Genomic DNA, 16,991 nt, shown 5'->3' on the forward strand with positions numbered 1-16,991 from the left:
TATTACCATCTACATATATGAGTGCATTATCACTTTACATTGCTCTACACGAAGAGGAAACACACACTGTCACTTTACAAATGTGACTATTAGAAGATCAGAAATGATTTGGATCGATCCAGTGACATTTATTTTGAGAGCTGCTAAATGAGGCTTTAAGGTCAGGTCTCCATCTGACATGGCTCCTAACCTGGCTCTGAACCAGTTATTAAGCATGAATGAGAAAAGCGTCCGTCTATATCCACCAGAGCAGCGGTGTCCAGAGCCTGTGATTCAGCTGGAAATGGGCACAGAGCTATTCATAGAGCTGCTCTTCTTACAGGAGTGTGTCCTCAACACCACACAACCTCTGTGTCAACTGCTCATCACACACCCCAGGAATACAGGCCTCGTGTTAAAACAAAACCAGGTATCAAAAACGCATCTGCTTCTAGCACACATCTATTCATCTTAGACTGATTAACACTAGCAACGTGCAGAACTACACATTATTTTCTTCAGCTAATAGTTGAATTATGAAGACAGGCCTGTATAAAGACTATATCGTGTCCACCAGAACCTGATCAGACATATTTCAAAGGGACATGTTGACACTTCATGCAGTCTTTTAATGCTAGAACTGTATATTCAACAAAATAAATAACTATAAACTTTCATTTTCTGAAACGCTAACACTTTACTTGAAGCCTTTATGTATAATGCATTATAATTATTCATAACCTACATTGTAACGCATTATATCTTTTCATAAAAAACTGTAATCAAAGTCAAAAAGCATACTATTTACAGCTTCCTCGTTACATCTGAAAGTGGATGTTTGTCACGTGTTTCAATTAGGGCTGGGCAAGTTAAAACGTTATTATAGCTTTAATGCATTAATTAATGAACGCTGACAATAATTTTATCATGCATTAATGCAGTTTTATTATTATTATGCACACAATGAGTCACAACAATGGGATTAATCGCAGAAAACCATGCGATTAATAAAAATTAATTGTTGCCCAGCACTAGTTTCAAAGCATTACACTTTCTGATGGAATCTCTGTTTACAATTATTCACAAGATCATACAATAATAATAATAATAATAATATATTATAGTTATTATACAAGGTGCTTTACAAAGCAGTATTACTGCATTAAAATGACTTTTCTAATGCATGTAAAAAGAGTAAAGTGATACCTAAAGATCAAAGACCAAAACAATCCATCTCAATGACGTCGTATTCCTAAAAAAGCACAAACCATACAAAACACTGACTCACTGTACACACACACACACACACACAAACACACACACTGAGCTGTATGGAGTTTATTTATGATCAGCAGGAGGAGAAATAAGAGCTCAGATGATGTGAGTGAATCTAGGACACAACACCAAACAGACACACCAACACACACACACACACACACACACACACATTAAGACACAAACCCAACCAATTCGCGTTGACCTGGCACTATGATACCATACAGCAGACTAAAAGCAGAGAGGTGAATAAGCAGCTCTGCAGGAGAAGAGGAGCGCTGATGGTCAGAATGAAGAAGATTTGCTCTCTCTGTGGGATTGTGGGTAAATGTGGTCAATCAGAGACACATCAAAAGCAGGTTAAGGACGGTGCGGGCTGAGCACAACAAACTCTCCCAACGAAGAGCAGTATACATTTCTTACTTGCTTGCTTTTTTGCATCTCATTGCTTCTTCTAGAAAATCAAAAATAACTGAAAACTAAACTTGCTTATCAACCAGTCTGACCCATTTGTAGTTAAATAATCTTTGAGACACGACTTAAAATTCAACTCCCCTGCTTAATTTAATTGCACAAATAAAATTAACACTGCATGTCTATATATATATATATATATATATCAAACCCATACAATCGCAAAATAAGTCATGTAACTCAAATTATTTACTTCAGGCACACATTAAACAATGACATACATATACATATATTTTTTGACTTCTTTAAAATATAAATGTTTTTGTTAAACCATTGAAGAGACTTTAGATAATTTGCTTTTTTTTTTATAAAACTACATTCAAAGGCACATTTAGCCCCTTGTTTGTTTTTGTTTTTTAACATAGAGAACCACGTGTGTGAGGAGCTAATTCTTAGAAATTGTCTCAAGCCCCTTTCACACTGCACATCAGACCCGCAATATTTCCGGAACATTGCCGGGTCGCCTTCTGTGTGAAAGCAACCACGTCCCGGGATTGATTACCGAATCGAACCCTGGTCGGGGACCTAGTAACATTGCCGGGTTCGACCCAGGACGAGCGCTGTGTGAACAAAAGCCAGATCTAATGCCGTGTCGAAGTGATGACCGGCTGTTTTGAAGGAAGATCAACGTTCGCGACGATAACACATGTGCAAACTGTAATGAAGCAGAGATCAGTTAGTTCCTCACTTTCCGCGCTGACGCCGAGATCGTTTCTTGCTTCAGTGAAAGTATAATGTGCCTAACGTTTCGACTCGTACATTACACGTCACGCGCTGATGTCACGTGTCGTTAGGGGATCTTCAAGGGTCGTGTGTGAAAGCACGCACATATACCGGGTCATCACTGGCAGTGTGAAAGTGCCAAATCTAGCTACCAGGGACCAATTGCAGGTACAATTTACCCCTGTATTTGCCGCAATTGCAGTGTGAAAGGGGCTAAATACTTTCAGGTAATAATCATATTTAAAGCAAAGTTTCTTCAAACACAGGACCTGCAAAGACCACAGAAGAAGACGTATTTTAATGCTGTGCTCTTATTATATTTGTTGAGCTATTCTTATCACAATATCTGGTTTCCCTATCAAAAATGTTCCACAATGGGTCACACACACTGAGCTTGTGGCATGCTGTGATCTGTGTCAGAGTCCCTCAGAGCTCTAGTGATGAACAGCATGAGAATGATTGACAGCTGCTTCAGCACAGGTGTGCATGTGTCCATTACCTTGACGGCGAAGCTGCATTTGCCCCCGCGCACGGCCTCCTCGTCTGTCTGCCACTGGTGCGGCCGGCTGGACTCTGGCACGTAAACGTCTTTCTTTCTCCGGAAACTCTGCCGTAGTTTATTCATGGCTCAGCCTCCTCCTGCAGACAGACAGACAGAAACACACAGACATCTGATTATCTGCTCCACTGATGACTCCAAAACTACTGCTCAAACAAAACCATAAATAGAGATCATAACACAGACATATGAATCAAAACTTCAGAAGTCAATCCCAGCACCAGTACAGCGCTCACAGATTACTAGAAACTGATCAACTGATATGCATTTTTTTTGATGGCTAATGCTGATATTAGAAAGGTGGGTGATGGCTGATATAAAACTGACTGCTGCATTTACATTATCTTTTATAATATTGATTAAATGGAAAATAGATAATTTGAAAAATAATTAATATCATAAAAAACAGAAACATAAACAGATTATACTTATTAGGGATAATTCAACCAAAAAAGAAAATTTTACTCAGACTTATGTTGTCCCAAACATTTTTGAATATCAACTGTTTTCTTCCCAACATACACAACACTCTTTAAACTATATTTGTGTATGTGCGTGTGTGTGTTTTGTGTGTGTGTGTGTGTATTCGGCAGCTGAAAGATATTCACAAAGGTTTTGAACAACATGAGGTTAAGTAAATGACAAAGTTTTTTAACTTTGGGTGAACAAACCCTTCAAGGAACTTTTTTCATGAATAAAAACCTGAATAAAAAGAAAGTAATTTCTGTAAATCACACAAACAGGACATGCGTCAAATGTGGAGGATCTAAAAGGCTGGATTGGAGTCTTGGCTTCCTCAGTGATGTCAAAATAAAACTACACCGTGTAGATGTAGCTGTTCTTCTGAGACCACTAGATCTGAGCGGCGTTCACCCCTATATGTGCCAGCACACACACACACACACACACACACACACACTCACAAGCCACATTTCCACTGTCGGGCCAGTGCGAGCCAGGGCTTAAAGCGCAGGGTTTCCACAGTGGAGCCTGAAGCACCGCTGCACGTCACTAAATCACGGCCTTTACACGCCTCTCAGAACAACGTCATGCAACCTCATTATTTCACCATCAAAGAGAAGTTATCAGAAAACTAAGAAATAAGTCACTGGAACATGTGCGATCACAAAACGAAGATGATAAAAAGATAGCCGTCACATTTAGAATGCGTGATAATGTCTCGAACATAAACCATTATTATATTTTTATGATAGGCTACGTGGAGCTAAACTCTCGAGACGAGACTTATGACAGATAATATAAGTTACAAAAAAATTACACAATTGTGATAGAGAATAAGAAGCTGACGTCTGATTTCTCCAAGCGGTCATATTTACCATGTTTACTATGGTCACGTTAATGTTTAGCGTGCATAGTCTTTTAAATCACTTATAAATATTTCTGCCTTGTTTAGTGATTGTAATCCACATCGGATCAAGTTATTTCAAACACTCGCTGCTGACTAAGAGTGAGTTTTGAGCTCAACTTATTTAAAAAAGTCTTAAATGCTGGTGTTAAAGCTGTTATCTTTCTGAAATGATCCCCGCTGACGCTCTCTAGACACGGAGAAACCCCGTCTTTGTTCATAACCCCTCCACTAGCCCCAGGTGGCCCGCTTTGACCAAAGGTTTTCGTTGGGCCAAAAAAACCCTGGCCGTTTGCCCCGAGGAAGCCCCGGTGAGGCACGATCAAGCCCCGGAAGTGACAGTGGAAACGCAACTGCCCTGGCACGCACTAGCACGCCTGCTTTAGGTTCAACAGTGGAAACACAGACACACACACACACACACACACGTGTGAAGTCACGCAGCGCTGAGTCACATCAGAGCCACTGCAGTCAGTCAGTCACCTGCAGAGCCAGACAGCAGACAGACACACACACACACAGCACAAGTTTCAGAGAGAGCAGCACAGAAACAGGCTGAAGATTCATTGTCTTTTACACTCCACAGAAGCTCAGATTTCAACAGCATAACGTGACACTCATTTGAATGAGCCAGGAGAGACGCAGAACCACACACACACACACACGCACACACACACACACACACACACACAGTGAGAAACAGCTTGTCTTGAAAGGAGGAAAACACAAAAGCACATCAGCATGAGAAGCCAGTGCCGAGCACAGCTTGTGTGTGATGTGTGACAGAAACAAAATCCACACACACACAGGTTTGCAACTGTAACCAAATATAATTACCCACATTTTAGAATTATTTTAAATAAACAGTCTTGCTGAGCAGAAGAGAAGTCTTTCAAAGGCTTTTGAATGGTTTTGTAGGCAATATAAACCTGGACGCTCCGCGAGCAGCAGCTCCTCGAGTCACAGATCTTCTTTCACAGTCTGAACATGCAGAGGAAAAAATGTTAAGAAGCAGAAAAGCTTAGCGTGCATGTGTGTGTGGGACATCAAACGGCCGGACCGGTGCCAATGAGTTCATCTACTGTCAGAGGACAGAGACCGAGAGAAAGACAGGAGGAAGAGGAGAGAGCTCAAGTTCAGCAGCTGTGCTCCGCTCGTCTGGATTTAGGTCAGAGTGACTGCAGGCCGCGGGCGAGACGCTGAAATACACCACTCCACACGACTCCTCACGGAAATCTTCTCTCTGTTCACGCTGACAGTGACCGACCGTATCTCTGGAGGTCACAGGGTCGCTGGACTGCTGGTCGTATAGTAGATACTGGCATTTTCTGATGACTGGGTATCAGTCAGACGAGACCGATACAAATCTGATATTGTGTGTATACTGTTGTGTTATTGTTGAGCCCCAAGAAAGACACAAAAACAAAGCACCAAAACCTTTTCATGGACATATTTCAAGTGTCCTGAAGCTGTTCCATAGTTCAGTGTGAAGTACAGATTAATACTGGAGTCATTAAACTCAGTTGATATAAACTCTTCTCTCCGCTGTGGCTGTCCATCATCCTCCATTCAGTGTTCAATCTGTGTCTCGTTCGGTTCCTACAGTCAGAACCATCAAACTCTCTTCAAGATCACACAGAAACTGAGGTTTAAGAAAGGGCTCATTAAACTAACGCACAGATTTAATACACTATGTATCAATATTTCTTCCCTTTGTACTTGTGATGTCTGGTTCATGAACGAATCATTTGATTTAACCGGTTCTTCTTAGTGAACCGATTGAACCACTTCACCGAATCAGACCGAATCATTTGAAACTGTTCGTGTCTCCGGTACGCATTAATCCACAAATTACTTAAGTTATTCACTTTTTTAACGTGGCTAACACTCCCTCTGAGTCTCAATAAACCAATATTCAGGAGTTATTCAGCTATACATTTAAAAGAAATGTCTTTTATATTTCTATATAAATGTATACACTTGTTTTTATATACACTTGTATTTTTGTCATATATTATGATTATATATTTTTTCATTTAAAATGAAGTTGTGTATATGGAGTAGATCATGTTTAACACACAAAAGAGCGATGATCAGGTCAGCACAGAGAAGTATAGAAATCCTACATTGATTTAAAAAAAACTGTGCTGGTATCAGATTATATCGATATCGGCAGATAGCAAAGGGAGGGGCTACATTATCACCGAATTTCCTCATAGTCTCCTGTAGCGAATCGATGCCTCACACGATCATACTGCATGAGTGAAGCTGCACATTATGACAGACTTCCTGTTCCTCTGCCACTGCAACCGTTGTCAGTGAATTGTCTTTTTACACATTTCATGTCTCACTGTGCAGTGTGTGGGACCGTCTGGTGTCAAGGGGGTGAAATAAAAGCCAGCGAAAGATAAAGTGAGCGTGAGAGCCGGTGGGAAACAGAAGAGTCATGTGAGGAGGCTTAACTTCACAGCACAGCCTCTCACAACATTCACACATTTCACCTCTAATGCCTTTAAACTGATGGCTTTATTGATTTAAAAGATCCATGTGGTATTCACAAGGAACAGAGTTTCTTTCATTCACACATCATTATCAACATGCTCTTATAAGTCTGAACGTTCTTGCAAATGCATTTAGGAATTACATTTACACGACAGATCTGGAAATACAGCAGGGTAAAAGTAGTGAGTTGAGCTCTGAAACTGTATTGTATTGTTATCGTAGATCAACCTCTCATATGTGTAAATATCACAGATTTTTGTAAAAAAAAAAAAAATGTAGATAAGAAAAAATAAATCAGATTTTCCTATTACATAAGAAAATATTAAACAAAGTGTAATTAATTTAAATTGATTAAACATAATTTTTGATTAATATAACAATTAAACCAATCCAACTTATTGTTCACATAGAAAAAGGTGTGGTGTGTCTTCCCATAATATGGTATAGATACATAAAGGTTTTCATGACTGACTGAATGAATGAAGTGAGTAAACAGTGTGAAGAGTGAGTGAGTGAATGAAGGAGTGTTGTCTCTGTCTCCATTAGTGCACTAGAAGAGCATTAAACTGAGACACACAAGCCACTCACTGCCTCAGTCACGCGGCTCACAGAGCACACGAGAGAACCTAGTTAAATCATCTCTCCAGGAACGGAAAACACTCCTTAATTCCAGCAAAAGAAACCTGAAGAGGAAACCAAAAGTGCTTGGAGACAGACAGACACAGAGACGCTCTCATTCCACACAACAACACATGGCTCTGCTCCATGTCAGACATTTCTAGATGAAAACCTTCAGTATCACCATTCATTTGCGCATCTTCTCAGGTAAGAACGGCTCTGTGAAGTAACAGCTGCTCTATGTGAAATCACACACCTGAGGGAATTTACCGCTGATTCGAGAACCGGCTTTACTGACGAGATAATTAAGTGAGAATAAAAGGTCCGCCTTCTTTCTTTTCGTGAACATTTGGGCGGTGTTATTCAAATCTTCCCACATAGTGAGGTAGAGATGTGGGGGCGTGTTTAAACGAGCCGTTTTAGGGGGGAGTGGACAAGTCTTAACTTTTGTAAAGAATATCTATAATATTTGGGGGGGGGGGATTATAGGGCCTTAAACAAATACACTATAAAATAAAGTGTTAACTAAAGTGCACAAGCTAAAACTTAAACTTTTCATTAGTATTGTTATTATTAAGTTGTTGTTTTCTTTAATAGAAAGTAATGAGATTCTTATTGCTGCATAATGCCTCTGAGTCAATGATCTTACACAACAGGACACAGTTAAACGGGAAGTGAAAAAGGGCTGGGAAGGAAGGGAACCCACTTTTGCATCTAGAAAGTTCATTTCTTACCCAGCCGTCTCAAACAGACTGTTTTAGAAACAGCCGATTACTGCCAAGCAAAGCAAATCTACTGAAACGCATGAAGTGCAGCAGAGAAGAGCAGCCAGAACAGAACGATAACCTTCACTAGAAATATCAGAGCCATGAAGCAAGTTACTATTATTTTTATAATATTCAATTTCAATTCTATTATCTTTTCCATTGCCTTTGGCCATAGTGACAGTAACTACACTAACTGCGGTAGGGAACTTTTGACGCTCTAGCGGTTAATAAACAGAACTGCTTGCGTCTAGTGGAAGAACATCGTAGCCGGAACTACTTCTCTCTGTTTATGTCTATGAAAAATCACAAAGGTACTGGGTTACTCCGCCGCGGTATCCCCGAAGCAATCTAAAATAGTCCGAATATAAACACTTATTATAGGTGCACCCTAGTGATTCAGGACAAGCCAAAAACACGGTTTAGAAAATGGATTCATGGTGTACTCGCTTATTATATACATTTTTCTACATTTTAAACACAAACAAAGTTAAGGACCGCAGCTCTGATTGGTTGTTTCTTACCGGGAGCGATGGAGTTTCTGCAAATGGCAATAGGACACTGGGAGGAGCCAGAGGAGCTTGATTTTTACACAGATTATCTGTCTCATATTCTACTGTCAGGACATAATGACAGGTTTAATAAATACGTAAAAAATATATTTACAAAAGTTCCCTACAGCACCTTTAAGGTAGATAATAAAGTTGGCATTGTCCGTACCACAGAAAGGCTCATCATAGTTGACACGATGTTATGTAATAAACAGCAAACTAAGAGCGAAGTGCAATCTCTTAAATATATATATATATATATATATATATATATATATATATATATATATATATATATATATATATATTAATCTGTCTATACTGCACAATTTGTTGGTTAAAGTCAAACAATTCATAAATCAAGAATTGAGCAGGTACTTGGGACTAACGTAAGGCTGGTGTCCTTACAAATTTAAAACTGAAGTATCAATTCAGTGCCAACGTAACGAACCTGTACTTTAGATAACATTACTATGTGCCGAGCTGCACTGCAACTGTAAAGTGCCATTAAACTAAAGTTTCCACGCTGCCTCCTGGATTCAGCGCTCTGTTGAGAACGTCTCAAGACTGAACTTACTCCAGCGCTAGTTTATGCTACCATTAACCACGGGTAAGAAGTCATTCTTGGTTAAAAATGAGAGTTTGGGTTCTATATGATTTATATGATAACCATGCTTTCTGCATGGTATTATGATGCATTTTAGTCAACTAAACGCTGGTGTAAATTAGAACTGAATATCAACAACAAAGTCAAGATACAGAGGATATGATTCATATTGTGACATACTGAACTCAGTTTATTATAAACCACCAAACAGGATGAAAGACTGTCACTCGCATGCAGCAAAACCAAGCAATATCACCACAAACCAAGAAGAAAAAAATCAAAGAAGCAACATACAAAGTCACTCTTCATTCAAGCAACAACATTAACACTCTTCATTTATAAACCAATTTTTTTTTTTAAACACACAAAGCTTCACTCAAAAATAAAACAGTTATACACCGGCTTAAACCTTGCTGTGTTTGGCCTATATATTTCAGAGATTTATATTTCAGAGACACTTTGAGGTGTTTTGGCACTATTTAAGTTTTCAATGAAAATGAGGCCATTGCTATCATTCATCACCAAAGTCTCATCCAAGATCTAACCCAAACTGTCCAAACAGATGAATGCAATACTAGAAATGACTAAATGAGCCATTAACTGTCCAAAAGTGAATGTCTCCTGGAGTTCAGATATGGCTCTGATGGGGCGTCTTCACCCTGAAATACTCCATACCAGAATGAAGAAAGAAAGAGCAGGAGGGATGGAAAAAAAGGAGAGAGAGAGAGAGCACGAAACTCAAGAAACATTTATCATTTTTTATGTGAAAAAAGTGGTATATTTTAAGATTATTTGTTAAACAGAAAGTGCAAAATACATTTTTTTTGTGATCTCATACATGCATTTACTGTCCATTTTGATCAATTTAATGAGTCCATGTGCAATACAAGTATTTTAATGAAATTAAATCTCTCTGTTCTTGGCAGATCACTGCTAACAGTACTGGAGTCTCTGCTGGAGACAGTCCAGATGTTTGCCCACTGTGCGTCCACCATCAGTGACCACTGTGAAGAGTACAGTACCACAGATAATGAGAGCAGAAACACACACAAAGGCACCACTATTTGCATATCTGAATGAAAGTAAGCACGCATCTATGGCTCTGTCAGGGTTCAGTGTTATCTAGAGCTCGGATAGATATCAAGACTCCTCAGGACATCAAATAATAGAAAGTTGACTCAGATATCTAATGTAATCAAGGATGTGCAGTTCCTGTTCTACATCTCAATTTGAATGTATTTCAGATGACACTCTCTGTGTCAGCAGTTTGGGTCTATATCACAGTAGGGCTGTGTGAGCCACATTTTACTGAGATTCTGTTGATACAGATTATTGGACAGTGTTTAGCGGAGTGTGTTTTTGTGCTGGTGTCTTGGCTGGTTTAGGCCTCATGGAAAAAAAATCTCAACTAATACTGTAAAATATAAATGAGAACCAGTCGGTACTACATTACTCTAATGCTGAAGGTTCATATAGAAGCACAAAATTACTCACAATTAAGTTTTTATAATAATACAGTTACATAAAATTACTTCATTATAGTTCTACTCCAATGCATTTTCTGAAATAGACATGTAAATGATGCTTGATTGATTTTTTAACTTAAATATTTATTTGCACTGATGTATCGATTTTCCATTATTTTAAAGCCATCGGCATATGAGAAATAGGATGAAAAGGGCAGATACTGCTGGTTTATTAATTAACTGCATGGAGACGACGAGTTGCATGTATGTTGCATAATCTAACATTTTTCTCTGGGAAAAATAATTAAATACTTGCCAAAATAAAATCTTTACAAAATAGTTTGGAAGAAGGCATAGTAGGGCTATATGCAAACGTGACGCTAATGCAACCAACGAGTGAAATGTCTGCTCTCAGCTGTAAATTCATCATAGGTGAAGTGAAGTGGCAATGGCAATGCATCGGCCAGTTTATCAAAGGATTTGTCATGAACCACTAAGCATTTGGCCTAAATCTAAGTGAAAATGAATGGCAGGTAATAGGCAGGTTTTGTTAAAAACGGTTTCAAACACAGATTCACACAAGGTTACATTACACACCTGCAGCTTTCTGTGAACGGAGAAAACAGAATAAAACTATACACGCTACAAAAAAACCCCAAGAATATACTGTATAGGCCTATACACAAAAATATTTTTCACTAAAATCTTTAACAGATTAACAAAATGAAAGAACAAAATGGTGCTGAGTTTCGGATAATTGTAATATGCCCTAAGACAGCAGAAAGGAGTTTTCTTTATTTTACAAAAGCTTTACAGCTTTAAATGATGTTTTGCTTCTGTATGACAAACCAGCGTCGGTATGACCACAAATTACAGAGTAACAGAATAGAAAAACAATGCGTCCGTGCGACAGATCGCGTCGGTGCCTCACACACATATCATATTTTTTTGCTAATTTGACATCGCAGCCTGTTCATTATAGAGCTGAAACGAGTAACTCGAGTAAGTCGATTACAAAAAATGATCGAGGCAAATTCCTCTGCCTCGAAGCCTCTTAATTTATTTTAAATCTCATGTCAGGTTCTTTCGCAATTATTATTTTTTTTGTGACAACGAGTTTATGTCACCCACAAAGCGGAAGGAGACACAAGCACTGCGTCCGAAGTCGCATAATGCAAGGAGTCAGCAGTGTTTTGATTTGAGGGCGCGGACAAACGTAAAGAGAATGTCGTGGTGTGTTTCCAACTGTCCATTGCAAGATAGAGCTGGCATTCCACAACTAGGGCCCTAGCGATGCAGAAAACACGGAGGGAATCACGGAATCCAGTCATAAAAACAGAATTTACAGTTTAACATGGAATGGAATTTGCCAAATTTTGAATGAATTAATCAAAAATAGGTCATTGCACTTACATCAAATCACGATATGGACTAATATCTGTAAATATTAAGCCAGAACAGTCTGTTTAAATATGATCCCGCATGTTCTGCGTGTCTCTTTTAATGAATGGTGCAGAAGCGCTCCTTCGTTTAAACACACGGAAGCGACGCTCCGGTGTTTCAGCGTCTGCTGTCTCACTAAATAAGACGTTAACACATGAACAACATCTCCAGAACTGCTCTGACAGTCACTTCACGAGCATTTGACCGTTTGATTTGAGTAAAACTAGCGTCACATCACATACAAGGAACTGTAACGTTATGCCAACCCGTCAAAATAAAAATCCGGTTAAAGACTATTGTTCAGCAGAGTGTACATAGCCTGCTACTAAAAAAAACAAACAAAAAAAAATGTTTTTTTTTAAGGTTTAATCACACAACATTTCTTCCATGTTTTCTTTTTTTTATAGTAAATCCCCTTTGTTTACAAAAAAAGTTAAGTTAATTTTCAATAATTAAAAGATAAATGAATGTTTTATGCGTTTAATGTTTAATGTGCATCTCAGAAAATGCTGTATTTTAAACCCCAACTGAATGGCACTTAAATGCACTTAATTCATCTGTCAACTTTATTGTCGTTGTTCACAGTACAAGTACAGACAGAGAAACAATGGGTAATAATTAAATGTTTATTTTTGATGTGTATGCATTGCATTCTATGCATTTAAAAAATAAAAATATTATTTTCTAAAAAAGGAAACTTAGTTGTTCATTTTAAGAGACCCAGGAGTCTTATTTTCTCTTGCATAATTAATTTTACACTTTAATTAAGCAAAAACACATTTTATCAGATTACTCGATTAATCTATGTAATTTTTTGGTAGGGTACTCGATTACTAAAATATTCGATATCTACAGCCCTAGTTCATTATCAAAATAATATACAGTTAAAGAAACAAAAAGTTACACTGCTCAATTTAAACAGTCCATAGTACAGTCTGTGCCGTTCAGTGTGACCAACGCCTCACTTCTGATATTGTCTATAAATGAAGGATGATGTTTTACATCGATAATGCGAGTGAAGAACAGATCCTATAGTTTAGATAAATAAAAGGTTAGCAGCACAAATACTGAAACATTTGGATTCATGCAGAATTAGAGAGGTAGACTTAATTTGTAATTAATTTGTTTTGGATTCTCGCTTATATTTAACCTAAATACAACTTTATTTTAGAGAGAAAGGAAATAAAATAACCTAACTGTGTTTGTTATTTTGCTTTTATTTACCATTATTTTAGCCTACATTATTTCTGAATGTAATAATAAAATGTACAGCCTTCTAATTTATGCAGTTTTTTTCCTCTCAAAATGCCTAAGGGACTAGCGTATTTTTATCAATGCTGAAACATTTTTAAAGATCTTGAAAAAAAAAAAAATGTTTATATTCTGTTGACATTTTTTCTTTTGTTTAATACATTTGGTCTTTGGTAAATCAGGAAAAGATGATACTGTATTTGCTATGACTAAGAGAGATCAAGGCAAGGCAAGCAAGTTTATTCATAAAGCACATTCCGTACACAATGGTAATTCAAAACGCTTAACAAAATAAAGTAAAATAAAATAATAAATAATAAAACAAAAATAAAAACAAGCAATTTTAAAACTTTGTAAATTATTAAAAAAGTGACTTAATGAATTTAAAACAGTTAAAGATAGAAAATGATTTTACATAAAATACAGTTTATATGTAAAATACAGTATAATCAGTTTGGACATTGCATAGTGCTTATTCAATAAATGCACAGCTAAACAGATGGGTTTGATCAGAAAACAGATGCACATTTTTTAGTAAATTAAATGCTGTACTTTATTATTATTTTTAAAAATAATATATCATTAATATCAATATAATTATTGGAAAGAAAAAGTTACATTATTATTAAATAACATTATTATATGTTTTCTACTCACTTTTCTACTGTCTTGTTTTCACAGACGAATGCAGGAACTGAAACGTTCAAATACACATTCTGCTCGGAGAGAAACATTCTTTTTTGTCTCTTTCTCTTTTTTAAGTCCTGCTTTATGCAATTAACCAACATTGACATCGTTATCAGAATCTACTAATAGTTGTTTGTTAAAATCTGAATCTTTTGTATGTGCTAGTGTGAATAGTGCTAGAGTTAAAGGAGGGGGTGAAATGCAATTTCATGCATACTGAGTTTTTTACACTGTTAAAGTGTTGGATTCCCATGCTAAACATGGAAAAAATTTAAAAAATTAAGTTGTACGTTTGAAGGAGTATTTCTGTTCCAAAAATACTCCTTCCGGTTTGTCACAAGTTTCGGAAAGTTTTTTTCGAGTATGACTCTGTGTGACGTTAGATGGAGCGGAATTTCCTTATATGGGTCCTAAGGGCACTTCTGCCGGAAGAGCGCGCGCTCCCGTATAGCAGAGCAATGAGTGAGAGAGCACAACAGGCATTCGCTGATCAGAGCGAGAGACATTCACTGATCAGAGCGAGAGCGTCGCGAAAAGTCACAAAAGAAGTGTGTTTTTGGTTGCCAGGGCAAGACAACCCTGCACAGATTACCAAAAAAAAACAGCATTAAGGGACCAGTGGATGGAGTTTATCTTTACAGAGCATCAACGGAGTTGTGTAAGTGTTTGTGTTTGTTCCCTGCATTTCGAAGATGCTTGTTTTACAAACAAGGCCCAGTTTGACGACGGATTTGCGTATCGTTTATTTCTTAAGGATGATGCAATCCCAAGGAAAAAGGGTCACGATCGTGTGTTGGAACCTCTGCCACCTTGTTAGTGCGTCCCCTCCCATGCCGGAGACCCGGGTTCGAGCCCCGCTCAGAGCGAGTGTTGCTGCTGCTGCTGCTCTCGTTCAGTTTCAGCCTCTGGATCTGATTCTGGATCATAAATATACGCTGAATCTGACTGTTAGCCATGGTTTGTTTTGGTTGGTTTTTTCCTCACGGTAATGTCACAGCTTCCAAACGCTCTCATCGCAAAAGCCTACTGGCGCTCGTGATTCTTTAGCTCCGCCCACACGTCACTCCTCCAGCGGCTCGTGTTTTTCCGGGAAAAATCGGTACAGACTATCTTTCTCTTATGAATATAATAAAACTAAAGACTTTTTGGAGTTATGAAGGATGCAGAACTACTCTATAGGTACTCAAGATTAACAGGATATTGAGGAAAAACGCGCATTTCACCCCCCCTTTAACAGTGTTAGTGTGAATAGTGCTAGTGTTAATAGTACTAGTGTTAATAGTACTAGTGTTAACAGTGTTAGTGTGAGTAGTACTAGTGTGAATAGTACTAGTGTGAATAGTGCTAGCGTGAATAGTGCTACTGTGAATAGTGCTAGTGTGAAAAGTGCTAGTGTGAAAAGTGCTAGTGTTAACAGTGTTAGTGTGAGTAGTACTCGTGCGAATAGTGCTAGTGTGAATAGTACTCGTATTAATAGTACTAGTGTGAATAGTGCTAGTGTGAATAGTGCTAGCGTGAATAGTACTAGTGTGAATAGTACTAGTGTGAATTGTGCTAGTGTGAATTGTGCTAGTGTGAATAGTGTTAGTGTTAATAGTACTAGTGTTAACAGTGTTAGTGTGAATAGTACTAGTGTGAATAGTGCTAGTGTTAACAGTGTTAGTGTGAATAGTACTAGTGTGAATAGTGCTAGTGTTAACAGTGCTAGCGTGAATAGTGCTAGCGTGAATAGTGCTAGCGTGAATAGTGCTAGTGTGAATAGTACTAGTGTGAATAGTGCTAGCGTGAATAGTGCTAGTGTTAATAGTACTAGTGTTAACAGTGTTAGTGTGAGTAGTACTAGTGTGAACAGTGCTAGTGTTAATAGTACTAGTGTTAACAGTGTTAGTGTGAGTAGTGCTAGTGTTAATAGTACTAGTGTTAACAGTTTTAGTGTGAGTAGTACTAGTGTGAATAGTGCTAGTGTGAATAGTGCTAGTGTTAATAGTACTAGTGTTAACAGTGTTAGTGTTAACAGTGTTAGTGTGAGTAGTACTAGTGTGAATAGTGCTAGTGTTAATAGTACTAGTGTTAACAGTGTTAGTGTGAGTAGTACTAGTGTGTATAGTACTAGTGTGAATAGTGCTAGTGTTAATAGTACTAGTGTTAACAGTGTTAGCGTGAGTAGTACTAGTGTGAATAGTACTAGTGTTAACAGTGCTAGTGTGAGTAGTGTTAGTGTTTAATAGTACTAGAGTTTAATAGTACTAGTGTTTAATAGTGCTGGTGTTAATAGTACTAGTGTTAACAGTGTTAGTGTGAGTAGTGCTAGTGTGAATAGTGCTAGTGTTAATAGAGCTAGCGTGAATAGTGCTAGTGTGAATAATACTAGTGTTAACAGTGCTAATGTGAGTAGTGTTAGTGTTTAATATTACTAGTGTTTAATAGTACTAGTGTTAACAGTGCTACTGTAAGTAGTGCTAGTGTTTAATAGTGCTAGTGTTAATATAACTAGTCAGAGGCGACTCATCTGGCCCATCAGCCAAAGGTTATGTTGATTATCTTCAGGGAGCTCAAGCAGGTCTTGTCAGAGTAAACTGTGTTGGTTAAATGCCCAACTGAAACCAGAGCTTCTCAGATGGCTCGACTCATGTTTTATTCAGGCTCTGCCAGTCCAGCAACAAATACATCTGAAACCAGTGACTAAAATCACACAACCCATCCATCCCAACTCAAACCAGCAAGCT

General features: G+C 37.9%; 1 protein-coding gene across 4 annotated transcripts in view; it reads right to left on the reverse strand.

Annotated features, from left to right (window-relative positions):
* numb (NUMB endocytic adaptor protein) overlaps positions 1–16,991 on the reverse strand; it is a 45,231-nt gene that overhangs the window by 21,018 nt on the left and 7,222 nt on the right. For all 4 annotated transcript variants that reach the window (XM_052580348.1, XM_052580350.1, XM_052580351.1 and 1 more), the window contains exon 2: positions 2,951–3,090. In XM_052580348.1, the coding sequence (XP_052436308.1) occupies positions 2,951–3,076 (126 nt within the window). In that variant the 5' untranslated portion in view covers positions 3,077–3,090. The remainder of the gene's footprint in view (positions 1–2,950; positions 3,091–16,991) is intronic.

The sequence above is a fragment of the Carassius gibelio genome, chromosome B17 (genome assembly GCF_023724105.1).
Source record: "Carassius gibelio isolate Cgi1373 ecotype wild population from Czech Republic chromosome B17, carGib1.2-hapl.c, whole genome shotgun sequence".
Classification (NCBI taxonomy): Eukaryota; Metazoa; Chordata; class Actinopteri; order Cypriniformes; family Cyprinidae; genus Carassius; species Carassius gibelio.